This window comes from Panicum hallii, chromosome 9 (genome assembly GCF_002211085.1).
Source record: "Panicum hallii strain FIL2 chromosome 9, PHallii_v3.1, whole genome shotgun sequence".
In the NCBI taxonomy this organism is placed as follows: domain Eukaryota; kingdom Viridiplantae; phylum Streptophyta; class Magnoliopsida; order Poales; family Poaceae; genus Panicum; species Panicum hallii.
In genome coordinates this window covers 8,534,451-8,553,791 of record NC_038050.1, presented here as the reverse complement: position 1 = coordinate 8,553,791, position 19,341 = coordinate 8,534,451, and the positions used below count along the sequence as shown (strand labels likewise).

At 41.8% G+C, this 19,341-nt stretch overlaps 2 protein-coding genes across 4 annotated transcripts; both read left to right on the top strand.

Moving 5' to 3' along the window:
* The first annotated feature begins 3,925 nt into the window (after positions 1 to 3,925).
* On the top strand, positions 3,926 to 8,681 carry LOC112876579 (transcription factor bHLH25-like). 2 transcript variants are annotated; one of them, XM_025940723.1, is made up of 4 exons: positions 3,926 to 4,029; positions 4,204 to 4,647; positions 4,774 to 5,166; positions 8,001 to 8,681. In XM_025940723.1, the coding sequence occupies exons 2-4, from the start codon at positions 4,228 to 4,230 to the stop codon at positions 8,109 to 8,111; spliced, it is 924 nt and encodes a 307-aa protein (XP_025796508.1). In that variant the 5' UTR covers positions 3,926 to 4,029; positions 4,204 to 4,227; the 3' UTR covers positions 8,112 to 8,681. The 2 variants fall into 2 exon arrangements, with proteins under 2 accessions (XP_025796508.1, XP_025796507.1); XM_025940722.1 differs by having other exon boundaries at positions 3,964 to 4,647.
* Positions 8,682 to 13,647: 4,966 nt separating this feature from the next.
* Positions 13,648 to 16,572, top strand: LOC112876033 (transcription factor NAI1-like). 2 transcript variants are annotated; one of them, XM_025940064.1, is made up of 4 exons: positions 13,648 to 13,781; positions 14,055 to 14,673; positions 14,774 to 15,169; positions 15,936 to 16,572. In XM_025940064.1, exons 1-4 carry the CDS (start codon positions 13,678 to 13,680, stop codon positions 16,047 to 16,049), a joined length of 1,233 nt encoding a protein of 410 aa, XP_025795849.1. In that variant the 5' UTR covers positions 13,648 to 13,677; the 3' UTR covers positions 16,050 to 16,572. The 2 variants fall into 2 exon arrangements, with proteins under 2 accessions (XP_025795849.1, XP_025795850.1); XM_025940065.1 differs by having other exon boundaries at positions 13,756 to 13,781; positions 14,049 to 14,673.
* Positions 16,573 to 19,341: the final 2,769 nt, after the last annotated feature.

Below are 19,341 nucleotides of genomic sequence, written 5' to 3'. Positions count from 1 at the left end.
AGAGGACATTGGCGGTCATCAAGGTCGCCGGGTCCGCCCATCAACCAACCCTACCTTGTAATTCACTTGATTAATCATCGATATATTCAGCCAATTGAAATGTGCATCAGCGCGAGCTCGATCGAGAGTGAATTTTATTAGGCAAGTCATCTCTTTAGCTGTATTTTAATGGCCTTAATAGCACGGATGCACAGACAAGGAGTAGTAGGTCACATGGGACTTGAAGATCTCTAATATAAGCAACCGAGGTGTCACATACCAAAAGCTTCAAAAAATATATACAAATAAACTCATCTATTATACTCCACAAGTGTTAGCGTTCGCAAACACACGCGCTAGCTAGCTAGACTCTCCACAAGTACTCACCAATCGCACCGATATGATCAGCTTCTTGCTTGTGAGAGTAGGTCTCAGTGCAGATTTAGCAAGATTTTGTGCGTGGACAACATTTCTTGTGCGCTTACCTGTATCCTGTCCCACTGTGATGTTGCCACTTCTAGAAAACCTGACCTTTTTTTTTCAGAGGGTGGTCTCCAACATCACACTTTGACCGTTAATGTCTTACTACCTTATTAGTCCAAAAATATAAGGGGCATCCAGCCGCATAGCCATAAACATTTATATTTCATATAAAAATGTTTTCAAAAATGTACCCGTCGATATGAATTTATATGGTATAATCAACAATTATTCTTAGATTAAATGTTTGTCAAAGATTAGTGGTTGAATATTGGGTTACAAATGCGTATTACAAAAAAGAAGGGAGTAAGTATGTGGTACACATAATATCTACGCATGGCTACCAGGGATCTGCATAGCCAAAACATATGGCAATAATATTCCAAGTCTGAATGGTGGAACAATTTCATTGGTAGGCGACGTTCCCATCGACAATGAGATCGATAATGAGACGCACGTGGTGATTTCATCAATCTCGAGGATATTTCGGCTCAGTCTTCAGAGATGCTTTGTAAGTGTCTGAATTATACTGTATAATCGCAAAAAAATAGGACCATCAGCAGAGAATATCACCATCCTGGTTTGCTGGAAGTGTCAAATGAATGGAGTGCAAGAGTTTAATTTTTGAGTGGAAACAAATAACCGTGATGTCCCCATGCATATAAGAAAAAATTAAGAAGTCATGCCATTCTTTAAATTTCTTTCTTTTTTATTAAACTCGTCCTTGTTCAGGCTTCTGTCTCTTTTTCACTAGCACAGAAAAGGACTTTGCAAACGGGCTATTACCGCCAGTTCAGCTCAAACAGCCGATTCTTAAATAGGTGGGCGCAGTGGCAACCGGCTATGAAAACAAGTATAACCGCCGGTTTATACCGCATCCACATGGTTAATGCCAGCGTTCCAAAGAAAAATTGAAATCCCCATTCTAAGGGAAATAAAGTATATGAGGCTTGTTACTATGGTTGGAAGGTACTACCATGCCGTACTTTTGGAACCTGTTGTGCAGAATTTTTCTGGCTGTTGATTTGATTGTGAAAATTACAAAATTAAATTAATATTGGTACTGGTCCTACTTTTTTGGTATTGGTCCACAAATTTGGTACATTTTTCTAGGTACATCTTATATCTTAATTATTGATTTTAGCGTGATGAACAACCCTTATTTATTTCAATCATTGTAAAATTTCTCGTAGTATATATACAACCTGGCCACATTTCATAATTGATGTTTGTGAGTCTAAGGTTGCATGCAACCTTACTTTGGCAAAGTCCGGAAATTACACTTCCCTCATTTAAAAGAAACTTTTCATTTTTGGACAAATCTTTGCTAAATATATTGTGTTCGTTTTTTTTCCATAGGTTAATTCTTGCAAAAGAAAAGGGCCACTGTCACCAGCATCTTTGTATATGTTTAAGTGCTCTGTAGATATAGGTACGCGTGCGAGTGTAAGTTTGAGTTGGATTCTCCTCTAGATCAGAGCGCTGTGCTTTGCATCCGTTCATCGAGAAAAGGTTGTTATCCTTCTCTGTATCCATCATTTACAGACTTCATTTACAGACTTCTCTACAAGATTCTCTCCTCTATATCTTATTTTTCTCCAACAACATTCTCTAAATCTCGTTCTCTATACATTAGACCCTATATTAGAAACGTATTTTGTTCCAAATTTTTGTACGTACGTATTTATCATACCTCAAATGCTATGGACATATTTTATTTTTATTTAATCCAGTGTTTAAAACGTAAAGAAAAAATAGAGAAGAGGAGAGAGAATCTATATATAGAGGAAACCTGTAGCGCTCTCTATTTTTAGAGAATCATTTAGAGAACGCTGCTGGAGCATATACAGAACGGAATCTCTATATATAGGGTAGAGAACGGTTTAGAGTCTCCCGTTGGAGATTGCCTTACTTCCTACCGGACCGCCGCATTTTGCACAGCTCGCTGTGTGGCACAAGGAAACAGCGCACGTGATTTTTCACCTGGCCTTTATGCTGTCATGGTCATGCATCGATCGATGGCATAAAAGTTGTCACAATTGATACAAGGAGTAAATTGAAGTATGCACTCGCACCAGCAGCAGCTATCAGCGCTGCCTCCGTTTGGAAAATTTTACTTCTTTTTTCAGTTAGTTGCCGACAAAACGGCCATCGCTTTACGTCAAAAGATAGCCATATCTCTGAAAGGCCAAAGTGAGATGTTTACGGTAATCGTGATCTAATAATGGTGAGCTTGGAATGTAAGTGAACTCCCCATTTGTGTCAGCCAAAGTAGAGTATTTATATGCAAGTAGAAGTTTCTGTCGGGTAACTCGTTAAGATTTTTGTTCAAGTGATTTGAGAGTAAAAAGGATTAGGTACTTATGACCCTGACTAAGTCCGTATGGTATAGGCGGGCTGCATCTGCGCATGCCTGTGATCGAGGAGTAATGAGATAGCAGGATTCTCATGTTTTGTTTGCTTCACCGCTTAGACTATATCAAGTCAAGTAGTTGGTACATGGAAGTCAATTTCTTTGCAATTTTCACCTAGTTTAACTCAGTTGAATTTCATATACACTTGTGCGCATAATAACACCCATTCCAAATAATACTCAAGAACGGTGTCGCCTTAGTTGTTCTGTATGCGGCTATCGTCTTCCTGGCTAATTCAGTAATTCCTATACTCACAATAAAAAAATCTTTAGAAATTTGACTAGATCCTCCCCCAACATGACACTTTAAATATGTGTACGATGCATCTAGTACCACCAATCTGGTGTTGTCTATCTATGTATCTGATGGACATTGGACGGAACTTAAAAGTTTGACTAACAACAACGCCATAATGTACTTAAATTTATGATTAGAGAAGGTATAAATTTTGCATCTGAACCTAGAATGACACAAATGAGTATACAAATTGTTACTTGTGCACATTTTCATTTGGGCTAGTTTTGACCTTCTATATATAGTCTTGTGTTCTTGTTTCCTGTCTCCGAATTGATCTTCCTTTACTCACTTCACTGTTTGATCTCCCTTAGCTTGAAAAGGATCGTAGTTACACACTAGAGAACATTGAACACTTCAAACCAGTCCAAACAAAGATCTTGTTTGGTAGGAGGCCATGAAACATATGAATATAGCGGTGAAGTTATATAAATTCCCTACATTTTTAAATCTATGATGTTTGAGTTAAACTAATTAGTTAAAAAATAAACTACTTAGCTCATCATAAACGTTATATAATCAAAACAGAGGAAATATTTCTTTTTCATCTTTATCTAAAAAAATAATTTGCCTCATATATCACCTTGACACCTTCCCGGGGCATCGCCTGCCGTGAGGTGCCAAAATATCATTATCACTAGATATAGGCCACAACACCAGAATCTCAGGAAATTATTTCTTATTCAATTCCTTGGCTTTTGGATGGTAAGAGAGAGTGGCCACTGCGTGACCTCAATTGAGCAAAGCAAGCAGTATAGAGACAGTTTGCAGAGTTTGGGGGTGCGCTGGCTATAAATAGATGGACTTTCTCCCATGGCTATGAGAACATTATTAAGCCAACATTTTCCAAATCATTTGGGAGGTAACTGAGTTCATGAATTTGCAGTACATTTGTAGTCCTAGCAGGCTGCCTTTTATGATGCATGTTCCCTCTGTACTGAATATTGGCAGGCTATCTTTGGTGATCTTGTCCTATAATTTTTTCTGCACTCCGATCGAGTTACTAATATAATCAGGATATCATCATCTTCTGCGGTTAGTTACCTGGCCATCTGCCGACATGGAGGACATGAGCCTGTTCATCAAGTGTGCGACGAACACGCTGCAGCACGAGCAGCCTGGACTAGCCGCCGCCGGTCTTGACTTCAGCGAGGCTACCTTCCCCTCGCTCCAAGCGCTCCGCGAGGCGTCGCACGCAGCCGAGATGGTCCAGGAGCTGATCAACGGCGTCCATGCACCAAACAGCTGGAGCTCCGCCGGCGGCGACGGCGCGGCGAGCTTGAACTTTGCGCAGCCTGGCAGCAACCCCCTTCGCGGTCTGCCGGATCTGGGGCACGGGCCGCCGCCAACGAGGAGAACCGGCGTGGGATCCATGTCGGCGTCGTACGCGCAGGACCACATCATCGCAGAACGGAAGCGGCGAGAGAAGATCAACCAGCGGTTCATCGAGCTCTCCACTGTTATCCCCGGCCTCAAGAAGGTGATCCGCATCCGGGATCCAGATTAAATTTCCTGCGCCTCTCCACTGCTATCGACGCCCATATAATCCCTGATCGATACAGATTATTATTATCACATAATAATGCAACGGCTAATATGTGGTCAGATGGACAAGGCGACGATCCTTTCGGACGCGACAAGGTACGTGAAGGAGCTCCAAGAGAAGCTCAAAGACGTGGAGGCCGGCGGCAGCAGCGGCAGGAGCATCGAGACCCGCCTGGTGCGCGCCAAGAGGCCATGCCTCCATGCCGCGGCCGCGACGGAGGATGATGGCTCCCAGCGGTCGGCGTCGCCTGGCACACCGACAGCGAGGAAAGAGCTACCGGAGATTGAGGTCCGGTTCTCAGAGAAGAACGTGATGGTGAGGGTTCACTGTGAGAAGAGCAAGGGGGTGGTCGTGAAGGTGCTCACCGAGATCGAGGAGCTCCAACTCACCGTCATCCACGCCAATGTTATGCTGTTCTCCGCTTGTACTCTGATCATAGCCATCACGGCCAAGGCAAGTTTTTCATCCCCTTTTGATGACCAATCGTCTGTCTGACCATAATTGTACTATGCTGAATTTCTTAAGAACATTTTCTAGTCTCTTTCTTGGTGCAGAAAATTAAATGCATAAACAAGTGCTGTGGTTAGAAATTTATATAATTGAACAAACACATGCATAACCACCAAAATGCAAACTGTTAGTACAACATGTCATTTGAATCGTAACAATTATACAATGCATCCATTTCTCTATATTCCATGCTATCAGGGTACCTTCGCAATGCAAATGAGCAAATCAAAGGAAAATTGCATGGTTCAACTTTAAAATCTATTGCATGCATGATAGGTTGGGAGGGAGAAACTCGATTTTCCAATTTCTATGGCAGCACTTGGTTTAACAAGAGCGCCGAAGGGTCCAAGTAATACAACCTTAACAGTTGTATCTTGGTTTTGTTTCAAAGAATAAAATTACAATACTTGATCTGTTACTTACTATAAAAATCAAGGCTTTCCACTCTCTCCGTGGGAGGGTGTGATAATGAGTCCACCTAAACAAGTCTGCGTTAAGTTCATCGTATCGCCTACAACAAACAGCTAGTTCAATTGAGTTTTTCAGTTGCCCGTCTTCTTTTGTATTTTTATAATTTGCAGTTGCATATAAATACTGACCTATATGTGTCTTTTATGTATTTGAAGGTATGCTACAACCAAATCAAACATAACTATATTCTATAGATATGGGATAATGATTGGATTCACCGCACCTCCTACTTCAAGAGCTACCATTCCCCTAGTAGTTAAAAAGGAGAAAATGTAGAAATTCTCGTTTAGAAACCATAAAGAAGGGGTTGCATTGTTTATTTTGGTGGTGTCATTTATTATTAGCAACATAGAATTGTAATAGTAAAAGGAAAAAAATTACTTTTGTGATACCAGCTAGTTATGAATGTTGAAAATAGTAATACAAAATTGTATAACCAATACAATTTTGCTCTCAATTTTAAGCATATGAATCATATTGCAAGTACTTTTGTTAGATTTATATAAAAATGACTTTGTAGATGTTGTGGGTATATAGTAAAAACATCCACATTGGAAAAAGGAGGAACCCACCCAATTTAAGAATTTAACAGGTTATTCTTTATTATTGTTGCGAACCACTTCAAACCTTCGCGGAACCTTTTCTGTTCTTTAATTTGGAATAAGTGGACCATTTAATTAGATGAATGTACTATATCTTTTGTTGTACAATATCTTATTATGATGTACTAATTAGTGAATTATACACTACACACAAAAATGTACATATAAAATTCCATTGAGAGATGTGGTCTTCTAAGAAATGAGTGTAGTATATACTTTTTTAATCACAATACAGACTCACATGCTCACATATACTCATGCATGCATTCACCCTATATATTCCCATGAATGTATGTATGCACACCCTACCTCTAACTTCTTCGAGATTGGTTAGCACATCTTAAGATTACGGAAGTCATCACATGCACCTCATTACCAATGGACACACGCCTACCACTGAAAGAATAGTTAGCTATACATACGACTACCCATAACAAGTCAGAGATTAATTAGACTTAGAACCGTTTGGAACCTAACCAACCTAATTGCGGTTAGTTCGCTAAGTGTAATATATACATCTTATGGCCTTGTTTCAATCATCTTTGCACATGCTTGACTCAACTTGCAGTGTGCAGTAATAATGTTTTACCATACCTTGCAAAATACAATATCCTAGAGGGATTATGAAAAATTCTACCCTCGACAATGATGTAATTAAGTACATAAAAATTCTCTATTTTTCAAATGTTTCTAATTTTCTTATATTTCAATCATTTAAAACTACAGAACTGTAACTTAGAGTTCCAATACAATGAGACATGCACATATCTTTGCTTTAAAGGTTCCTAGTGGAGGATCCTTCCCCTAAAGTTAATGGTTCAAGGAAGCGACCTAAAGTAACTGAAAATGTATAGCATCTGAAAAATTAAATACACCGTCCACCCAATTTTACTCAATTGGACATAAATGAATGTCTCTGTGAAATTGTCTTATGAAGCTTGAGGACATGTAGAAAGTGCCCCTCTATAAAAAGAAGACGTTAATGCATATGGTGGCACCTTTATGAAATTAAAATAGAAAATAATAATTTAATAATTTTTACCTATTTCTAAAGCACATAGCGTTTACACCTTAATTTTTTTTGTCCAACTTCTATCATCAACATGCAGGCCTTGGTCCATCCCGTGCATCCCCAACTCGATCACGTAAATTCCTACAAATTAACATATAGACAACTATACATACCTAATACTTATAATATTTATACGGTGTTTGTCCGGTAGCAATATATGGGTATATTTGCCTAGTACACTGTAAATACAGATGTCTCCAACAGGAATGGAGCTGAGCTTTGCTATCTGACCCTGATGGATTTGTGCAAAAAAATAGTGAGAAGCACTGTTCTTTAAAGGCAAAGATCCCGGATTCCCGGTATGCAATAGGAAATACCCGTCGCCATTTTCACCTAGCTTCGCCCATTCTTCAAAACTTTAGAGGAAAGACAAATGGTCTCTAGTAGACTAAAGAAATGTGTCCAGATGCCACATGCGTCTATAGTGCTGATACCCGCTCTAAACTCTCATAAAGCACCCCAAAGAGGCAGGGGCGCGCGGCTATATTTTTCTTTGTGCATGTGGCGGACAGATTAGCCGTGCCAACGTGCACAAGCAGGTTTTCTGGCACTGAGGACATCTTGCTATTTAATTTGCTAAATTATTAGATGATGATTCAGATCAAGTGATTCATAGTTGTTCGATTGACCAGGTTGAGGAGGGTTTCTCCGCAACAAAAGAGGAGATTGCCGACAGACTCGACTCTGCATTACTGAACCAGCATAGCAGCTGCAACAGCACTGAAGAAACAGGAACATATTGAAGGCAGCCAGCTTGCTCGTGTGCACAAATAATAAACACACATGCAACGGTATGAAACGTCTGAGATGTGTAGTCATAGTATGTGAAGCACTGAAGCATGGGTGGTGTTTTTTTTTTAGTTTTATGATTATTTACGGCTTGAGTTTTTCGATCTCCCCTTTGGTGTGCCGTCGATTCACGTATGTAGCGTGCATGCAAGTGATGCGATTAACCATCAGATCCCATGCACACCGTATGTCAAGTGGTCATTGGCCGTGCAGTATTCACACTAGCTAGTGGATGCTCTTGCGACGAGAATTTCTGCACCACATGTTGGCAATTTGGCTGAAAGCTCGAATACTTAATTGCTAATTACTACGTACGAAGAAAGGTTCTGCACCACATGTTTAGACTTAACGGGAAACATCAACGACCAAAGCAGATGAATGCTACTGTCGTTGCAGAAAAAGCTCTCAAGAAAGATCAATAATCAAGTACTTCTTCAAGTTACGTTTTATTTGCATCGAGCCTTTTCATGCATGTAAAATATATATGTAAGATCATGTGCTATAGTACTACAAACTGTTCATGATGCTTGCTGTCTCCATCGATCTATTTTTACGTATATGATTATTCTGTATTGTATTTCAGATCAGAAGACAAGGTATACAATAACAATAAATATATGCATATGTGCACGCTCAGTACACATATGCATGCATCACACCCGGGTATTTTTTCCTTCTCCACACATGAATTTTTTACCATTAAATCAAGATCTGACGGTGGATCTTCGTCCTTGCACTGTTCATCTTCTTCTTTTAGCCTTCTTCTTCCTCTGGCACCCGCAGCTCCTCCACCTACCCCTCCCAGCACTGCCACCGCCGCCATAGCCGTCGTCGCTCTGCCCCGGCCTGACCCAACCGGCTTCCTCCACCACCCGGCTGGCGGTGCCACCGCCACCAGCCTCACCGCCCCCGTGCCCGCTACCTCCGCCGGGCCGGCCTACCACCCTAGCCTTCCTCTATAAGGTCGGCAATAGAGAAGGTTACCGGAACCCTAACCCCCAACCTCGAACGCTAAATCTCACCGAAGAGCTCACTGGAGATGGAGAAGAAGGGAAGAGGAGGGGAAAGTCTCGGATTGGTGATAGGAGAAAAACAAAATTCGAGTGTGAAAGGCAAAGAAAATGCTCGAGTAGAGTATAGCTTTCCCGTTATTTTTGCGAATAAATCTACATACTATAGTGACAAAAACTTCCCTTTGTATTAGTATGCCCCCAGTTTAACACTTTTGCAGCAATTCTGAAAAGAACAAAATTGTAACTGGGGAAACAGTAGTCTATACGGCAAGCACATACCGTAAATGCAACTGTGCACGCCCTGATTTATATCGTCATGGAATACGCAAAGCATGATTACGAATGACAGAGATGACCAGGAACACGATTAAGGTATGACGATCTCGCAATCAATCAAGGTTAGTGCACAAGGTTAAGGAAAGCATGATTGGTGTTAGGATACATTAGTCTAATCGGAGACATAGGTTAGCTGAGTGAACACAACATCTTTGGCAAACCTAGCCTGGATCCATTCTGAAAGTGCTATGTATAGTACGTACTATAATTGACATATACTAATCGCGCCCGGTGGGCGTTTCTTATTGAAACCATGACATCATCAGTAGACAGCTCAATCTCTGTTATTATTTATTCTATGAGTGTACCTAGACTACTTATTACAGTTAGTGCTAAGCAAACCAATCAAGAAAGCACAAAGCCCCCTCGCCGTTGTAATTAAGTTGCTTCTGTCTATCACTTCCAGATTCAGAACCTTTTTTTTTTGTTATGAAACAGATTCAGAACCGCCTGAACAGGCACGTGAGTCAGTCGGCAATCTGCATTGGAAAAACTGCAAAACCAACCCAAATGGGGAACTGCACTATCGATCTGCAGCCGCCACAAAAAGCTGAACAGATGACAAAAACCAAATGCTATTAATAGTGTTAGTAACCAAAGGATAACGGAGGAATCAGCCGCCCACCAGAGCAGCCTACTATACTCTCTTGGGACAAAGAACAGGGAAGTCCAAGGCTGAAGCAGAGCTATGACGGCGAACAGGGGTGGCCGTTTCATAATTTTTCTTTAAAGAAAAAGTAAATACGTGGCTTTGATAGATGATGCTTCTAGAATATGGATGTTGTTACATGTATGTGTTGAAGACAATATACTAGGCTCTAGACTATTTTTTTTAAAAAAAAAACCATGTTCAACCGCCTGGTCATTTTGGGCTGAACATAGGTTCCGATGTCCATCAAATTAAATCAGCCCACCAACCTATACTCGGATCGTTGTTGGGCCGATTAATATGTATATCCAAACAAGACCAGAAACGCATTCAAAACGGAGAGAATACTGCTCAAGGAGCATCTTGTTTCTTCAAAATGGAGCAATTGGTGCATGTATGGATGATTCTTGATGGTGCGGTTCAACCAATTTCTTTGAACACAATATGGTTCATCACTTATAGTAGAAAATTATGCCAAGTGATGAAATGTTTCATCCTGAATGAGTTTACCCAGTCAAATCTGAGGATCACCATCCATCCTGAATCATTACGTTTAGGAACCAAATAAATGGTACATGTAACCAAACATATATACTTTATAGTTAATTACTAGTGTAGTACGGGGTCCAGCTCAGTTAGATAGCTTGCTACTCTATGTCAGCTGTTTTTTTTACTCCAAAGTCCAACCTGCTGCGTTGGCATTGTTTAGACATGTTTATCTTTAGCTACGTGAAGTGAAGGGAAGAGGGAAAAGACAACAAATTGCAAGCGCCGCTAACTCTAAAGTACTAATAACAGAAATGCAGCTTCCTGTTACGGGCTTAATTACGACCGGGTCTCTAGGCGCCAGCAAGTCACTAGTACAGAACAGAACAGACCTTTCATCTGGTCCGGGTTGGACCTTTCACTAGTACAGAAAATCCCATCGCAGCCGTATATCTATATATCTATCTGGAGAGTGTGTTCTTCGTGTTGCGCATGCGTCTATCATTCTTTCTTGACGGCCGCATTTCGCACAGGACACGCTGCACAAATCTAGGTAAACAGCACGTGATTTTACACTGCGCCATACCTCTGATGACCTGCACACATTAGATAAAAAAAAATTGATCTGCTGATGAAAAGCAACTCGGGCTGTGTGCGTGCCTTTGGTTAAAGAATATGCTACTGGTAGTAGATTATTGTACTCACGCGCACCCAGCGGCTACAAGATTGGAGGCACCATCAGCATGTAAAGCGATGTTTTCGCTAGCCTTTAGAGGGGCCGGGGTTTAACTTGCATTTGCTAGCTTGTTGACAAAACGGCCGTTGTTCTCCATGGAAAAGATGGCAAGATTTCTGAATGGCCAGCATGACGTTTACAGTGGTGGCCTTGCCCCAATAATGGAGCTCTTGATGTGGAAACAATGCCCTTTCATTTGTAGATAAATCGTACGATACATGTAGGTTAAAGTTTCCGTGGTGTAAACAAATTAAGCCTACATACCCTAACTAAGATCTTAGGTATTAATTTTTTTGGACACCCTGGCCCAATATTTAACCTTGTTGCATTCCATATACTGACATAGGTAAACCAAGGTTGTGTTTTTAGGAAACCTCCTTGGCTCTCCAATCAAGAACAACTCCAAAATCCAAAATCCGGGTAATGATTTGCTTGTTCTTGTTTGTTCTCTTTTCCAGAATCTCCAAAATGATGCATATGAGAAGTATCAGTTGATTGTCCTCAAATCAGCTGCAAACCTCAGAGACAAATGCAACTTTGTATTTGTGCACATTGTCATTTATATTAGTTCTAACCCCAAAGGCCCAAAATATGTCCAAAGATCAGAAAAACAATTAACAGATCAGCTATTCCTTTGGATTGCCATCACAATGAGGTCAATTTGGCGCCTAATTTGTTATTTGCGTATAGGGTTGAACTTTATCTGGCAATTGCTTCCAACTATAGCTAGTTGCGTGCTCAAAAAACTAAGATCTGTCAAACCATGGGCGGAGTCAAGGGGGTATTCCTGATATTCCCAGAAATACCCAACTTATTTTGCAAAATATAAGTATATATAAAGTACATACATATTTATAGTTTATGTTAGGTCAAATTCTATTATTTCTAAGTCTATGAGGAGATTATCTAGCCCATCACCTCTCTGTCTCACTGTCTCTTTTCTCTCTCAAGTCTCGCACATCGTATTTTATCAGCCTCTGTCGATTTTTTTTTACTTCTCAAATCCAAATCTTGGGCCAGGCTGGTAGATCGTAGATGGCGTGGCACCATAACAACGGCCAAGAGGATTAGAAGAGCTATAATATGTCAGCAAAGCAGCAAGCTAGGTGCAATGGTTCCCAATAGCATGGGATGGCCTAAAGGCTAGGGCCAATATAGGAGGAGCAGGATGCAGAAGATTCTATGCTGTAATTTTTCCCAAATTCCAAGTCCAAATTTGTAGCATAATTGAAGATTTTCTCTAAGTTATATAGCATGAATCATTTAGTTTCCACACTCAAATTTGCGTTGCCTATACATTTTTCCATTTACACATTTATGTTGGGAATACCCAACTTCAGCAGATACGTCAAACTCAATCAGCAGTGCAAGTAGGCAGATACGTCAGGGTTCAGGCCTTTGCTAGGGCTGTGGGCGGGTCAGGCTACGGGTGTCACGCCTAATGTTATCCACTTTCTTTACTAATCTGGAGATCACTTAGCTTTTATTTTACAGATACATAGCCGTATTACTTAAAATGTTTAAAGACTAGGGATCAGTTTTTTTTGTAGATGGCTCTTTGTGTACTGTGCACATGTGTCTGTTTCGGTGCTGATCTACATGTATCCGCAACATAACCATCACTAGGGCTGGGCGTTCGGTTTGAATTCGGTGCAGCAAAAATGAGAACCGTCCGGTGCTACGCGATATCAAGAACCGACACGATCGGTTCGGTGTTCGGTTTTATACCGAAGTTCAGCAACTAGTGTAGGTGTACAGATGCAGCTAGCCGAGCCGACGCAGCAAGCAAGCAGCACAAGTCACAAGATAGGATGCAAGCAGCCTGCAGCCGCCTGAGCCCCGCGCGTCGGCGCCGGGCGCTGCTCGTGACGCCGCCGCCTTGGGTGCGAGGGAGTGGGGGATTGGGACTCGGGAGAGGAAGACAGTGGAGAGGATAAGGTTAGGGTGGAGGTGAGGCAGGGGATGGGCCGTGGTGGGCCAAATTTACTTCTGGAGTCTGCAAAGTGTATTATTTCGGTGGTTTGTTCGGTTCGGTGCGACCCTGGAGCCGAACCCGACACCGATCACCGAGTCCGGTAAACATGCAAACCGAAACCGAACCGGAAAAAACTGAAAAACCGTCAACTCGGTGCGTCGGTTTGGTTCAGTGTTTTCGAGAAAAAAAAATGCCCAGTCCTAACCATCACTAAAGAGCATACGCACTATTGGTTGATCTAGTCACCGCAAAGCCTCACCCCCTGACCTTAGCTTGATTTGGATAGGAGGCCAAATCCACATATCATGGCTTGTGCTTTTACCTCATGATTCACCTTTCAGTGACGGTGTGCAAGCTATCATTTTCACCCGAGCTTCATATAATTTACTCCAATTATGGTCGAGAGAGGGCGCCACTGATGGATCTGAGGTAATTGTCTGGGTTTATTTCTGAATCAGCAATCAGTAGTACATTTGTACGTGTGTAGGCCTCAATTTGTTGAAGAGATTGTTCCGGGTGACGTCGTGGGGTTTTAGTGCGTTTATTTGGTCTTGCCTTTTCTACGGAGTAGCTAGCAAGATCTGCTCACGTAGTGATTTCGCCGGGTCATACACCATTTGCACCATTTCCCCTGGAGGATATAAAAATTGTTCTAGCCTGCTACCGAATTAATAAGCATATCATCATCTCTGCTAGCTGCAGATACACCGCCAAGCTAAGGACAGGCATCAGAATGGAGGAGGACTCGAGCCTGTTTATGCAGTGGGCGATGGACACGCTGCGGCACGAGCGGCCGGTGGCCGGCGCCATCAGCAACGACTGCAGCGAGGCGACCTTCCCCTCGCTCCAAGCGCTCCGGGAGGCCTCGCACGCGGCCGAAATGGTCCAGGAGCTCATCTCGGCAGCGCCGGCGAACAGCTGGAGCTCCGGCGACGACACCACCGACGGCAGCAGCGGAGGCAACAACTCGGCCGGCGCGGCCATGGATCACGACGCCTGGCCGCCGACGCCCAACTCCGCCAGGCGCGCACCGAGCAGAAGCGGCAGCGGCACCAACCTTCCGGTGAGCTGGAACTTCGGCGCCGCCGCCTCGGCGCTGCCAGGCAGCGACGGCATGCTGGCGGCGGCGGAGGCCGCCCCCACGCGCCGCCCGCCGGACATAGTGTGCCGGTCGCCACCGACGAGGAGAGCAGGTGCAAAGGGCGCGGGATCCATGTCGACGCCGTACGCTCAGGACCACATCATCGCGGAGCGGAAGCGGCGGGAGAAGATCAACCAACGCTTCATCGAGCTCTCCACCGTCATCCCCAGCCTCAAGAAGGTCCTGATCCAAATCAGATTAATCCCTTCACCTCTTGGACATTACCGATTATCTCTGACACGAATTGAATCGCACGATGCAACGATTAATTTCTGACCAGATGGACAAGGCGACGATCCTTTCTGACGCGACCAAGTACGTCAAGGAGCTCCAAGAAAAGCTCAGAGGCCTGGAGGCTGACGGCAGCAGCAACGGCAGGAGCATCGTCAAGACCGTGGTGCTCGTCAAGAGGCCATGCCTCCATGCTGCGGCCAAGCCGGACGAAGATGGCTCCCCGTTGTCAGCGTCATCAGCCGCGCCTGCGGTGAGGAAACAGCTGCCGGAGATAGAGGCCCGGTTCTCGGATAAGAGCGTGATGGTGAGGATCAACTGCGAGGACGGCAAGGGGGTGGCCGTGAAGCTGCTCACCGAGGTCGAGGAGCTCCGCCTCAGTATCACCCACGCCAATGTCATGCCGTTCCCGGCGGGCACTCTGATCATAACCATCACAGCAAAGGTACAGGTTTGACCGACCAGTCTAATGGATACTCTGATCATATAATTGTAGTACTGTGCTTCACTGTTTCTTAACATAACAACACTCTGATAGTCTTTTGATCGATGTGAAAGAAAAGTTATGCTGGTTACGAATTCTTAATAGTGGAAGAGCATAGCCAAAAGACAAATAATTAGTACTATCAATAGGATATTATAATCCATTAATTTCGTGTTGACAGGATACCTTTTCGCAATGCAATCAATGACGGAACGTATGGTTCAACTTTAACTTTTATTTTTTCCCGCATTAAAAGCTTTTAACTTTTATCCGATTGTGAGTGAGATAATCAGTAGCACATGTTTTAACAAGACTAGCATGATTCAACTTTATTTATCTTCTATTTCTTGATTTCATTGAAGAGTGAAATTGCATACATTGATCTCATTGATAGCAAACCCTGCCTAGCTACTGCATTCATATATTTTGAATGATCTGTTTTTTTTTTCCTTTTTTGGTTGAAACTAGTCTTGTTGAGTTACTGATCTATATATTGGATGCAATCCGTGTTCATTTTTCGAGTGGTCATTACGGTGATGCAATCCGTTCGTTTCATTTTTTTTCTAATTTCCACACCTCAAAATTATAGAGACCTTGCAATAGATAAACCACATAACTTACAATTATTGGATGGAGTTTCTTAACTTTGAGGAGAACTTGCTAGCTGAGTTGTTAATAAGTTGATATTCAGAACAAGAGGTTAACAACAATCTTTTGGTTTGATCAGGTGGAGGAGGGGTTCACCGTAACTGCGGAGGAGATTGTTGGCAGACTCAACTCTGCATTACTGCACCAGCATAATAGCAGCTGCAACAGCACTGATGATGAAACAGGAAACTAGTTAAAGGCTTGGGTCTGCATATACAAAAAAAAAAATATCTACGGCTGTGGGAATAGTAAACTCCGATGGCATATATAATGCAATTGAGTGTTCCTTTTCTTTTTCTTTTTTGCAACAATTTACGGGTTGAGCTTTTTTTTTTAACCTTTGGCGCGACGTCCCTTCACGTAGCGTGCATGCAACAAATCATGCACATTGTGTAAGTGGTGATGACGACCATGAGCATGCACACTAGTGGATGTTCGAGACGATAATTTCTGCACCACATGTTTGCAACTTGGTGCCAGGTATGCATCAACATCCATGCAGATGGGAGGTGTTATTGTCCCAAAAAAATCCTCAAGAAAGATCAAATCAGATGGTTGCCTCCAGTGAAATAAAGCATGCAATGCATGCATGTACCAGCAAGTGGTCTGCAAGTAAGTTGTCAAGTTGATTTGAACCAAGCTTAGCTCTTGTACAAATATTATGTAGCCATGTGCTAATACCACTGTTCATGATTCTAGCTGTCTCCATTGATCTATATTTGTGCATTTACAACTAGTCATACATTTCAGTTCAGATAAAAATATTAAGTGGGTACAATTAGTAATGTTATGAGATGTGTGCCTTTGAGCAATATAATGGTAAATTTAAATACACTTAAATTTTTAGAGGCTTCGCGTTGTATTTGTATGGACTATATTTTAAAATTATGCAGACATTCTGTGGAAGGAAATTCAGAAACTCTCATGTAGTTGATTATCTGGGAGGAACTTGATGAAGAATTCAGGAACTATATTGTGATACAGTGATTTACCTGCGAGGGATTTCGAGATTCACGAGCAACCATACTTATACTCCCACACCGGTCCCACAAATAAATTAATAATAAGCAACATTCTGGACACTAACACGTTATTCAAAACATAACTTTTGTTAAGGAACATTATAAAATAAATTTGTATACTTTTATGAAACTGTATTTTTAGATAAATCTTCGCATATTCTTTTTAAATATATATATGTAACACATAAAAGTAATTTGCAACCAAATTTGAAATAATTAACTTATTATGATCGGAGAGGGTATATACAAATAAAATCAATATAATCCTAGTGGGAGTGAGGGTGGGCAAGGGCGGATCCAGTATGGGGGCAGGGGGGGCGGGAGCCCTCCACCCCCTACCCCCATGCATCCCATGGAGGGCCCCCCCTCCCCACCCACACACACAACTTCAATTCTTGGATCCGCCACAGGGTGTGGAGTGGGGGTACAAATATTATAATAAATATACTTCCATATCTCAGGGATCTTCTTGTTACCATTACGTCAACTTGAACAGCCGGCCCGAACCCCTTTCGCAAAGTAGGAGGAGGGCCTTCCTTGTACCAATCGGGGGTATATCCCGCACAAGTGCTTTACTGCGTGTGTTGTAGGATAGTGCGAATCAAAGGATAATTTTGTAAAAGCATGTGGGTACTTGATAAATCAAAACGATACGCAGTTGTGCACGTTCATATGCGCTGATTTTCTTGATCGCCATGGAATACGCAAGCATGATTAAGAATGAGTTGACAACAAAGGACCTCGACAAGGTATAGTCTCGCAATCAAGAGAAGGCCGTTAGCTCAAAATTAAGAGAGGAGAAATGGTTGTTTGGATCGATTAGTTTAACAAGAGACAAAAGTTTGGTGGGTGTCCTATGGCAAACCGTGCAGGACCCATTCTGATATAGTGCCGCGTATATAATTGCCACATATATATATTCATATATATAGTATTCTTGGTGAATCGTGAGAGTTCAAGATCGAAACATTGACATCAGTAGACAGCTCAGTCTCTGGGACAATCTCCATGATGTGAACTACCTTTATAATTTTTTAAGCTTAGCTAGATATTTTTTACTTCCATTATTGCTAAGCAAACCGTACGTCTGGAACCTGCTAGCTATTAGCTACTAGCCACAAGGCCGCAGTGTGTGTAGTATTGTATTAACACCAAAAGATTTTGGGATATCTTAATAAGTAAACTTTAGGGTTGCATATCTAATTTTTTTTAGTGCATGGCCTCTAGAAACATTTTTTTTGTCCTTTAGGTGATTGCAAAGGAGATCGAGGCTAAGGTCCCGTTCGGATCACTTAGTTGCAAAGGAGATCGAGGCTAAGGTCCCGTTTGGATCACTTAGAACTAAACTTTAGTCTGCACTAAAATTTAGATAATTAAATATAAAACTAAACTTTAGTCCATGCCTGTCTGAATCTATGAACTAAACTTTAAGTGGAAAATTATTTAAAATGTATAAATAGGTGAAACTAAACTTTAGTCCGAATTAGTGGGTCTTATGGACTAATGAACTAAACTCTAAACTTTAATCCAAAATTTAGTCCACCTGTTTGATATCTAATGGACTAAACTTTAGAGCTAAAGTTTGGTCCATGGATCAAACATGATCTATAAAAAAAACACCCGCACGTCAACTTTCAAATCTTTTCAACTGTAGATAGAGGCTAGAGCAAGCTGACAAGAAAGCTCGATTTCGCATCTCGCTATTAAACATATATATATATATATATATATCTGACATATTCTGATATTCGTTTCATTTCAGATACGCCAACTTCTCGTACGATTTTGATTTCCAACGCTATCAAGAACGCTGTGGTTAATTAGTTGTTACAACCAAGCGAACAGAAACAGAACAGATCGATGCTGGTCACCGTGGCCCCTGCTGGCACAAGGAGTATGGCCATCTATCGGCCACGTGAGCATGTCCCCTACTAACCTGGATTAATTTATGTTTGTGTCAGGTACGGACCATAGTCTTATTGGGACTCTCACGATGATTCCGTTTTGTTTTTTTTTGCAATGTACCGCGCTTCATGCATGGGCAGCAGTCAATGTTTTCGGCAACCAGTCGCTGCAATTCTACAGTCTATCTCGATGTTAATACGTGCGTGAGATGCATGGTTAAACGGCCGGCTTCATGAAAAAAGCCTCAACATTTACGCCTTCCTATTGGTTTCATTAAATCCATATGGAAATATACAATTTGGTAATACACTAACTTAGCACTATAGATGTAAATATACCCACGTGCTATTCTATGCCCTAACCCCTAGGTGTAGCTAGCTACAGTACACTCAATAATTACCGGATAAATTTTCAGTAATAACTGTTGCGTGCGATTACGGACACCTTTTTACTGAACGTGATTCAGTAATTTTCGTGTAAATATATATTTGGTTAAAATTAGAGTTTTTGATTTTGGGTCAAATAAAAAAAATTATCGATAATTCAGAACAGATGGAC

What these genes read in the sequence shown, in the direction of transcription:
- LOC112876579 (XM_025940723.1), top strand. Translation starts at nt 4,228, where the DNA reads ATGGAGGACATGAGCCTGTTCATCAAGTGTGCGACGAACACGCTGCAG. An exon ending in TTATCCCCGGCCTCAAGAAG is followed by an intron (nt 4,648 to 4,773) that starts GTGATCCGCATC and finishes ATATGTGGTCAG; the next exon opens with ATGGACAAGGCGACGATCCT. An exon ending in TCATAGCCATCACGGCCAAG is followed by an intron (nt 5,167 to 8,000) that starts GCAAGTTTTTCA and finishes TCGATTGACCAG; the next exon opens with GTTGAGGAGGGTTTCTCCGC.
- LOC112876033 (XM_025940064.1), top strand. Translation starts at nt 13,678, where the DNA reads ATGATTCACCTTTCAGTGACGGTGTGCAAGCTATCATTTTCACCCGAG. An exon ending in TCATCCCCAGCCTCAAGAAG is followed by an intron (nt 14,674 to 14,773) that starts GTCCTGATCCAA and finishes ATTTCTGACCAG; the next exon opens with ATGGACAAGGCGACGATCCT. An exon ending in TCATAACCATCACAGCAAAG is followed by an intron (nt 15,170 to 15,935) that starts GTACAGGTTTGA and finishes TGGTTTGATCAG; the next exon opens with GTGGAGGAGGGGTTCACCGT.